Source organism: Oncorhynchus kisutch, linkage group LG11 (genome assembly GCF_002021735.2).
Source record: "Oncorhynchus kisutch isolate 150728-3 linkage group LG11, Okis_V2, whole genome shotgun sequence".
NCBI lineage: Eukaryota > Metazoa > Chordata > Actinopteri > Salmoniformes > Salmonidae > Oncorhynchus > Oncorhynchus kisutch.
In genome coordinates, this window is record NC_034184.2 from 42,783,382 (window position 1) to 42,794,132 (window position 10,751).

Genomic DNA, 10,751 nt, shown 5'->3' on the forward strand with positions numbered 1-10,751 from the left:
AACAAAATCTCAGTGAAAGCAACAGCGTAGTAGGGGTTTACAACATAACCCCATCATATTGGCCTACTATTTCCAGTTTTCCATGGAACAATGTTGTGTTATTACTAATACCGATTAGGGAAAACGATGTTGCTGCTTATCAGCATTATAAATTCAGCCAACAGGTTTTGTGAGAATCTATTTCAGCTAATTCAAAAGTGTATAATTCAGTGCTTCTCCCACCCCTCTAACACTGGTCTAATGCTATCAGTAGTTTACCTTTGGATCAGTGAGTTCCTCACTATGACTTAATCATTGATTCATGTCATACCATGTCAAGTCCGATTCACAGGAGGTTGGTGGAACCTTAATTGGGGAGGAGAGGCTCGTGGTTATGGCTGGAGCGGAATTAGTGGTTTCCACGTTTTTGATGCCATTCCATTTGCCCTGTTCCAGACATTATTATGAGCCGTCCTCCTGTGGTCAGGTTATGTATGCAGATGACTTTGCGCCACACTAAAAATAAAAGCTAAGTATACTTTTATGTCCCAAATCATGGCCTCATATCTGTAAGGGCAAGAGAAGACTAACCTTTCAGGTGGTTGTCCTTTTGGAGTTATTACTAAATCAATAAAGATTGCAGATGGCTCAAGCAACCCATAAGAAGATTGAGTTGGGACAAAATCCTACTACTTAAACATCATTACCCATATAGATACATTTAAATATATTTAGAATGTTCAAATAGAACCCTTGAAATCCTTGCACCACCCCAAACACAATGGCGGGCATGACAAATTGGAGACTTAACAACCAGCCATCTGAAATCCTTTGAAGCATACTGAACTAATTGGTAGAGACTGCCCTCTGCTGGTTGATACCTGAAGAAGTAATTCAATTCTACTGAAAAAGGGATTGAGATGAATAGAACTATTAATCTGCTTTGTGTCTCAAAACCAGAAATAATATATGAAGGAGATCCAATTTAATCACAGCCTGATTCGATAAATCGGTGTACATTGAGTGGTTTAGACCAAGCCATGTTTTTGGTCTCTGATAGTCCCATGCGGAGCCCGTTGAGAGCTCCAAACGCTGCACTTGAGAAGCAAAACAAACAAGAACTTGTTTTACACTATTTTATTTGACATTTCATACAGGCTCAAGAGCGAGAGTAATCGACAAAACGAGATTTCCCCTGTAATACAACAGCCTCCAAGGGTGAAAACAAGCTAGTTAAAATCGGCCTGTGGTTTAGTTAGCACAAATCGGTCAAATGAAATCATCATGGTCCTGTGGGAATATTAGTCATTGTTGTATTTTATACAACGGGTGGGTCCAACCCTGAATGCTGATTGGTTAAAAGAGCATCCCAGACGGTGTCTATTCCACAAACGACTACTCGCTAAATCTATGACGTTAAAATGCTCATTTACTCTGTTCCATTTGACGACGCAATCCACTGTCTCATCAACCCAGACAGGGACATTATTAACTTGATCTCCACTATAAAAAAAAAGCATCTAGACTTTATCTCACATTTCTTTTAGACTAACATTTAGTTTAGCCGCTGAGATTTGTATAAACCTAACTGTCTGTCCGATATTTGCAGAATTGTTTCAATGTTAAAATCTCCAACTGTCCCATAGTAATGAACGTGTAGGAGTCGGGACAGAGGCAGGCAGCACCAGTCGAAATCATGAATCAGTTGGCATAATTTTTATGTATATATAAAGAAATGAATTGAAAAAAACATTCAGACGAAACGAAGTGCAGCTAGTTTGCAATCTTTCCAGCTTCAGTTTGAAGTCGTTAGATATGTTGTTGGCTAGTTTCTCTGAACAACAGTATCCTGACGAGAGAGCACATTCATACAGGCTCAATAGCGAGAGTAAGAGACAAAACAAGATTTCCACTGTAATACAACAGCCTCCAAGGGTGAAAAAAACTAGATTAATTCATCCTAACTGGAACTCACATGTGTAAGATATATTGGATCCACGTACCAGTTACTGCCCGAGGAAAGAAGAAAAAAGACAGTCAGCTGGTATTCATGGCCACAACAACTGAGTTGTGTAGTTTGTCCATATCAGATTGACAAACAATTTACATGGGACACCGGCGAGTTCAGTGTCTGAATATTCTGTCGAGGCTCCACTAAATATGCTAAAGCCACCTATACTGGATACCCTTGACCAGGAACATCAACAAGTGGATCCAGTAAGGGTGGTTTTAGCTAAAAACATCCCTTAGTCTTCCTTGATCCACCTGATTCCCTAAAATTTCCAAACACTGAATTCGCAGGACCCCGACGTCCCATGTAAATCGTTTGTTAACCTGCTATGTACAAATTATGCAATTCAAACTGAGCTACGTCTTGTGGCCATGAGCATCAGCTGAATTTAGTCCATGTTTTCTAAACTTGTGTGAGACTGTCTTCCTTCCTTGGCTAGCTACTTTAACTGTACTTTTAAGGAATTATTAGCGCAACTACTGTAGCTAGGAAAATGTAGCTAGGTGGCTTTCAATGGATGACTAGCCTATAAACTAGCGATTCTGGTGAGCATTTAAAACCCAGGCTTTGTTAACTAGCTATATTGACTAGCTAGCACTACCTCGTCTTGTTTCTGGCTATCTGAACGTTAGTTAAGCTAGCTTCTATCTGAGTAGCACTGAATAGTTAGCTGCTTTGAGATTATTGGGTGTACTACTGGTTTCTCAACTCCGACCCTGTCAGATAAGTTACATGTCGTTACAGTGACAGCTAGCTAGTAGCATACTTGTTGACAACCACATGACACATCATCACTCAAAAAGTCGTAAAGACAAGAACGACGTCCTGTGTTTGGATCGACAATAAATCTGAAATTAGATGGTTAGAATGGAAAGGGTGATTAAAGGCCATTACTCTTATTTAACAATCGAACTTTGAAATTGTATCTTTGCACGTAATGGACAGTAGACGAATAATTCGACAGTTTAAATAAACTGTTCACTACAGTTTTCACGACACCCTGTGCTTGGTAGCTATGTCCTGTCCAATGATTGTTCCTCTCTGGTGCATTGCCCAATGAAATTCGAGATGTGAATGCTGCGCAGGAGCGGTAGAGCGCATGGTTTTAAAATGCATGTGGCTAGCTAGCCACACACTGTCCTTCAAACACTTTAAGACAATCCACAGTATTTAAAATCAGTGATGATACGCAGACATTGCCAAGGCTTGACATTCATGAGGACGCTGGTTGTGAATTAACAGAGGTGCGGCAGAATCGACTCATTTCTTCGAGGGTCAAGACAACGAATCTAAAAGGATAAAAGCCCGGTAAATACTAATCTCGAGACCATTAAGCTTGCGCCATCGCTTAATTCGGTATAGCTAATTGTTCATACGTCAAATTTGGCTACATAACCTGCCTTATAATCACAACAACGACAATACAATAACGTCTTGGTTATTTATGCCAAATATAGCCAGCTTGCCATTATCTATTGAGCATATTATGCCGGGTGATGTGCTCAGCCACCGTTTGGTGGTAATTCCTGTTCAAAAAAAATGTCCATCTCGTAACGAGGGGACTTCTGATAAAATAATTTGCTGTGGACAATGGTATGAAGCCAGCCCTGGAGCGTTGGCTCTCGTTTTATGCCCTCCTCAAGCTGCATGTGTCATCGATGCTCGATTTGACCCTGTCAACCCGCCAAGATGTACATGATCAGTGACTAGACATGTACATTGTTTAATGTATTATGCTTTCTATGAACAGTACTATGCAGCTTGGTCGATAGAGAAATATTTGTCTGAGAAAATCTATTGAATAATGCACGATTACGGAAGAAAAATAACATGGTTTATGCTCAGCGCTATTTTTATGGCGGGCAGAATGAATTCGTTTTAGCCCGAGAGCATTCTGAGATAATCCTAGAGAATGAATAAAACATACATTGTACTAGTAAATATCTTTGGTCGATGTAGTTTTGAGATGTAATTTCGGGATTTGTGAGTGTTTTCGACACAATACATACATCTGTCTCCTGTCTGTTGTAGGCGGCCTTTTAGCTACAGCCCATTTAATCCCCTCCCATGATGCATTGTGCTCATCCCAGTCCCTACTGTATTTCCTGTTTATTGTTGCTGCTTTGTCTGGTCATTTTCTTTCGTCCTCAAATGTAGTATATTTACTAACATTTTCTAATTGCTAATCATTTCTGGTGTTTTGCTCAAGCTCGTGCAACCGTTTAACGTAGCACCACTCCTACTGAAGCAAACGTCGTTTTTTGTTTAGTTTTCTCCAGTCAACGTAATGCAAAGCACTTCCTCGGTTCATTTCCACACAATTCAACTCCACGTTTCGATAGTGAAAGTACAAGTATGTCCATGTTTTTATCTGTGATTTTCAAATGTATTTTGTTTATGTGTAATATTATTGGATGTGGTGTTCATTTGTTATGTAAAAAAAAAAAAAACAGTTTACTTTTTTTCCCTCTCTTAGGAGTGGGGGAGTCTTCTTGTACCATTGACCCTGTAATTCCAACGAGACCAAAAGTTACACACATTGACATTTGGGATTTGCTCCAATGGAGGACTCTGAGACTGACTTGACTTCGTCTGAACCGGATGCACTTGGGGCAGACTTCATCACAGTGGAACTGGATACCCAACCCATAGAATATGTTGTCAAGTGGGCAGAGGTCGGGTCCAAGTTCACAATATCCTGTGTGAAAAAGGAGGCGGACGAGGGGTCTGGCCTAAATCTGGAGCATGTGAAGGCAGGGCCAGACGAGCCCTTCTTTGCCCAGTATGAAGAGGAGTTCCCTGGCTGTGAGATAGCAGAACAGAGTGTTGTAGTAAAGACGGACGACTCGGATGAGGATGACCACACTGAGCCAGGGAGTAGCCAGCTGGTTCCTGTTGGAGATGGCTCTGATTCGGGCTCAGAGAAATGGGAATATATTTCACCAGGGGGATACTACAGCTGCAACTACTGTGGGAAATGCTACAGTCATTCCTCAAGCCTATCAAGACACCAACAATTGCACACAGGAAAGGCACCCCCACCCCCAAACAAGCAAACAGATACAGGGTCAGGTGAGGGGAACAAATACAAATGCACGCAGTGTGCAATGCGATTCAAAAGCAGAAGAGCTCTTGGAACTCACCTGAGAACACACCGGGGCATGAGAGTTTACCCATGCAACATCTGTGGGAAGGATTTTAACCACAGCTCCAGCTTGTCGCGTCATAGGCTTATCCACAAAAAAGGGAAGGGTATTCCCTCTGGTGTCATACCTGCTGAAATCAGTTATGTCCGCCGCCCACCTGGCAGCAGGAAAAAGAAGAAGCAGGTTGATGAGAAGAAGATCCCTGGCGAAAAGAAGTTTCCTATCAGGAAGAACCTCTCTGGAGAGAAATTCTACGCGTGTACACAATGTGATATGACCTTCAAGAACTCCATTGGCCTCTCAAAACACCAGGTCTCTCATGTCAAGGACCTGCTTAATAACTATGCCCACGGTAAAGACGGTCTTACCAAGTCCTCTGACTTGAAAATACGCCTCAAGTTGTGCTCGAGGGACAAACCCAACTTCTACACCCTCTGTAAGAAGAACAAGCGATCAAGAGCTGCCAAGCGCCAGCGCCAAGCATCGGTCTCTGAGGAAGAGGAAGGACCATATGCATGCGAGCAGTGTGACAAGCGCTTCAGCCAAGTGCAGAGCCTCGCCAGGCACCAGCAAATGCACAAGGGAGACAACAAGTTCAGCTGCTCTTACTGTAAAAAGACCTTCACCAGATTGTCCAACCTCCACCACCATGAGAGATCTCACTCCACAGGGGGGAAGTATGAATGCACAACCTGCAGCAAGACATTTGTGCACTCGTCCAGCTACTCCAGGCATAAGCGGCAGCACGCAGAGGAGGCGGCCCGCCAGCGGAAGGGCATAGATGAGATGGAGCCACTTGATTCAGACTCTGAGTGAGCACACTCGCGGTCGGCTCTTGACTGCCCACACTCAGCTGTCAACTCTGGGTTTCAGGGGTTGGGAGGTTTGGGGGGGATTTGGTTTGGGACTGGAATTGGCTTTACTCTTGAGTATATAAAGTGTGTAATGACTTATGTTTGTATGGTATCAGCAAATTGGATCTTGGGTTCCCCACCCCCTTCCCCCTCATACACATTTTACCTAAATTGCACTGACAATGTTGTCCTCTGCTGCTCATGCAAAACATATTTTGATTTATTTTGTTGAAATTCCCTTTTGGCCATGTTTCGTTACAGGTTTAGGGTAAAAGTGTTCCTAGAGTCTCGCCAGCTGTGTAGTATATCGGCCATGTCAAGATATCACCCTTACCACACACACACACATCAGAAAACTGCTATAAAATGCTTCTGATATCGAGTATACACCCTTTTCTGTATGTAATCTTTTTTTCTTTTCTTTTTTATCTCTGATGTGACAAAGGGTCAAAATGAAAACCTTGCCATCAAACTAAATCTGGATTTGACCTCAGTGGATTAATCTGATGTCTGCACTACGCCACATACAGTCTCTGGTTCAATCAAGCTTCTATGGTTTAGCCTCTGATTTGTATCTGTTCATGCAAGTAATCTCTGATGCTGAAAAAACAACGAAGAACTTTGAGGAAAAAACAAAGGGAGGTTGATTGAATTTCAGGCATCGCCAGTAAATGTGCTAATTATTAATCCTTCAATCAGAAAACTGCGTTCTTTTCCTGTCCCCTACTCCACATCACTTGATTAATGATCTTATTGACACACAGTGGTGAAATGAAAAGACAATATTTATTTCTACATGTTTGGGATAATTGATTTGTATCTTTTTTTGAAAACTGCTAGTGTTGAGTGATCAACCAAGTTCTCAATTAGTTTTATTCTACTACACAGTGTTCAGATGAATGTTCAGATTGTTGATTTAAAGGATTTGTCCAAATATTAAGTCCAGTCAGATCCTTAGAACTTGAATATGCTATATTTGATATTTGTCAACATATACTGCAATTACCACAACGTATACAACTGTGACTCCATATATATGTATGCATGATGAATATAACATGAGAATAGTTTACAATATATGTCGTTTTTACATCTGCTGTTCCTGTGTGTGTAAAGCATTGCTTTTGTGAAAGTGAGAATAATTGAGATATTTAATATGTGCAGTGCATTTTGACAAAAACACTCAAATATTCCTGGGATTAGGGATTTAATATTTTGTTCAAGTATTTGTTTATTGAGGTTGTAGGGGAAACTGCACAACTTATTTATGAATTGGGAACAAAGGTGCAATTGAAATGGTAGTGAATGTGATTCACATCCATGGCCATCGTTGAAAACAACTTTTAGGTGGCAACACCTTCCCCATTTGCCACCAAAGTTCCACCTTTTCAGGTGTACCTTTTCAAAATCTATTACCATTCACAGAAATATTATCAAGTGCTGTCAACTACTTACTGTGTATCTCCATAATGCTTGTATACATGCATAGCCAGATGGATTTCCTTTTCCAGCTAAACTGTTCAATTATCTGTTCAAAGTGCTTAACTAGTCTCCTGTTCAATGTTTTGTATTTGCTTTAAGCACAACCAGGGTACTCTGAACAATGGTCAACACTTGATTTTGTGAATACCATTTACTGTTTGAATTGGTATTTTATTTGTGACTTCTGACCTATATTTCTTTGAGTGTTTGAAAATGACACCTAGGGAAAGTGTAGTGGCATGTATCAGGCACAGACCCAGTCTATTGCACCCACAATGATAATTGAAGATGGAACAATTATGATAAAGGCTTGGTACTTTCTCTGTATTTACGTTACTAAATGTTTTTTTTTAAGAGCTAGATTCCCCTGCTTCCCTTAAACCTTAGTTGAGTCAGGTTAAATATAGTTTTGCATTTTTGTTGTTGTTTGTGGTTCTGGCCTTTTTCTCCAATGGCAAATGTTCTTCTCTCTTATTTTTCAGCAATCTCAGCTTTTTGAATTCTGAAACTCATTGTTTTCTTTTTCGCTGTCATTATTTAATTTTTTGATGCAGCGGACCTACATCCTATAGAGAGGTGTATGTTTTTTGTATTGTGTTTGCCATTAGAATACAGTTGACATGTTTTGTCTTGCGTTTTGGTAATAAACCTTTCATGAAAAAAAAACGGTCCATGCTGTCCTGGATCTGTTTGAGAACGTGTAGGCCTATGGTGGATTTCAGAATATTGGAACTGCTAAATCAGTAAAGGGATCACAACTCAATTGTGCTTTAGCACTATTCAGTTGTAGTTTGACTTCAGCGAGACTATTAATAAAGTACAACTGTCCAGTTGCTGTTGGTAATTCACCATGTGGTTTTAAAGTCCCCCACTAGATGGCAGCAAAACACTTCAAATCACCACTCACAGCATGACCTGTTACAGAAACGGAAGACTTGTCAATGTTTTGAAGTTATCTTCCTTTTTTAAGAAATTGAATTCAATTGTTATAGTTTTTTGCCCAGATTTTATTTATTGGGTCATCTATTCACATTTAAGACAATTCATAAAAATTGTTATTGGTCTACTGACTAAGGGCACTATTCAATCCGCATTGTGTAAATTCAGTATTACAGCGGGATTTAAATTTAAAGGGAATGTTTCCACTTTAGGAGAGACTGCATTCATGGCAAACACTGCATATGTCGGCTCAATTGGGAATTCCCTTTACATTTCTATCTTGGAATCTGTAACGCTTCAGCTTTACAGATTGGATCGAGCCCTAACTCCACTTTTCTTTATCTGCTGCCCAGAATATCTCACAGGGCCATAAAAAAAGATGCATGCAAGGTATGTCACACTGCCTGAAATCTAGAACCTGTTTTGTGTATATTCCACTCCTTGTACTCTGTGTCATTACCAAACATGTTCAGCATGGCAAGGAGTGGAATGATAGCTAAACAGACTGGTACAAGCTCAACACAGCAAAAAAAGAAACGTCCCTTTTTCAGGTCCCTGTCTTTCAAAGATAATTTGTAAAAATCCAAATAATTTCACAGATCTTCATTGTAAAGGGTTTAAACACTGTTTCCCATCTTTGTTCAATGAACCATAAACAATTAATGAACATGCACCTGTGGAACGGTTGTTAAGACACTAACAGCTTACAGACGGTATGCAATTAAGGTCACAGTTATAACAATTTAGGACACTAAAGAGGCCTTTCTACCGACTCTGAAAAACAACAAAAGAAAGATGCCCAGGGTCCCTGCTCATCTGCGTGAACGTACCTTAGGTATGCTGCAAGGAGGCATGAGGACTGCAGATGTGGCCAGGGCAATGAATTGCTATGTCCGTACTGTGAGACGCCTAAGACAGCGCTACAGGACGGACAGCCGATCGTCCTCGCAGTGGCAGACCACGTGTAACAAGACCTGCACAGGATCGGTACATCCGAACATCACACCTGCGGGACAGGTACAGGATGGAAACAACAACTGCCTGAGTTACACCAGGAACGCACAATCCCTCCATCAGTGCTCAGACTGTCCGCAATAGGCTGAGAGAGGCTGGACTGAGGGCTTGTAGGCCTGTTGTAAGGCAGGTCCTCACCAGACATCACCGGCAACGTCGCCTACGGGCACAAACCCACTGTCGCTGGACCAGACAGAACTGTCAAAAAGTGCTATTTGACGAGTCGCGGTTTTGTCTCACCAGGGGTGATGGTCAGATTCGCGTTTATCGTCGAAGGAATGAGCGTTACATAGAGGCATGTACTCTGGAGCGGGATCGATTTGGAGGTGGAGGTTCCGTCATGGTCTGGGGCGGTGTGTCACAGCATCCTGACATGACCCTCCAGCATGCCAATGCCACCAGCCACACTGCTCGTTCTGTGCGTGATGTCCTGCAAGACAGGAATGTCAGTGTGCTGCCATGGCCAGCGAAGAGCCCAGATCTCAATCTCATTGAGCACGTCTGGGACCTGTTGGATCGGAGGGTGAGGGCTAGGGGTGCCTTGGTGGAAGAGTGGGATAATATCTCACAGCAAGAATTAGAAAATCTGGTACAGTCCATGAGGAGGAGATGCACTGCAGAACTTAAGGCAGCTGGTGGCCACACCAGATACTGACTGTTACTTTTGATTTTGAACCCCCCTTTGTTCAGGGACACATTATTCCATTTCTGTTAGTCACATGTCTGTGGAACTTGTTCAGTTTATGCCTCAGTTGTTGAATCTTGTTATGTTCATACAACTATTTAGTGGCCTTCTATGCAGAGTTGCAAAGAAAAAGATATATCTCAGACTGGCCAATAAAAATAAAAGATTAAGATGGGCAAAAGAACACAGACACTGGACAGAGGAACTCTGCTTAGAAGACCAGCATCCCTATCGAGCTTGTAATCGAACGCACAAATGCTGATGCTCCAGATACTCATCTAGTCTAAAGATGGACAGTTTTATTGCTTCTTTCATCAGAACAACAGTTTTCAGCTATGCTAACCTAATTTTAAAATGTTTTTCTAATGATCAATTTGCCTTTTGAAATTAGAAACTTGGATTAGCTAACAACGTGCCATTGGAACACAGGAGTGATGGTTGATGATAATGAGCCTCTGTACGCCTATGTAGATAGTCCATAAAAAATCTGCCTTTTCCAGTTACAATAGTCATTTACAACATTAACAATGTCAACACTGTATTTCTGATCAATTTGATGTTATTTTAATGGACCAAAAATTTGCTTTTCTTTCAAAAACAAGGACATTTCTAATTAACACCAAACTTTTGAACGGTAGTGT

General features: G+C 41.2%; 1 protein-coding gene across 2 annotated transcripts; it reads left to right on the forward strand.

The window, feature by feature from the left end:
• The first annotated feature begins 3,122 nt into the window (after window positions 1-3,122).
• LOC109899646 (zinc finger protein 2 homolog) lies at window positions 3,123-8,143 on the forward strand. 2 transcript variants are annotated; one of them, XM_020495065.2, is made up of 3 exons: window positions 3,123-3,298; window positions 4,260-4,343; window positions 4,467-8,143. In XM_020495065.2, the coding sequence occupies exon 3, from the start codon at window positions 4,552-4,554 to the stop codon at window positions 5,950-5,952; it is 1,401 nt and encodes a 466-aa protein (XP_020350654.1). In that variant the 5' UTR covers window positions 3,123-3,298; window positions 4,260-4,343; window positions 4,467-4,551; the 3' UTR covers window positions 5,953-8,143. The 2 variants fall into 2 exon arrangements, with proteins under 2 accessions (XP_020350654.1, XP_020350653.1); XM_020495064.2 differs by lacking the exon at window positions 4,260-4,343.
• The last annotated feature ends 2,608 nt before the right edge of the window (window positions 8,144-10,751 follow it).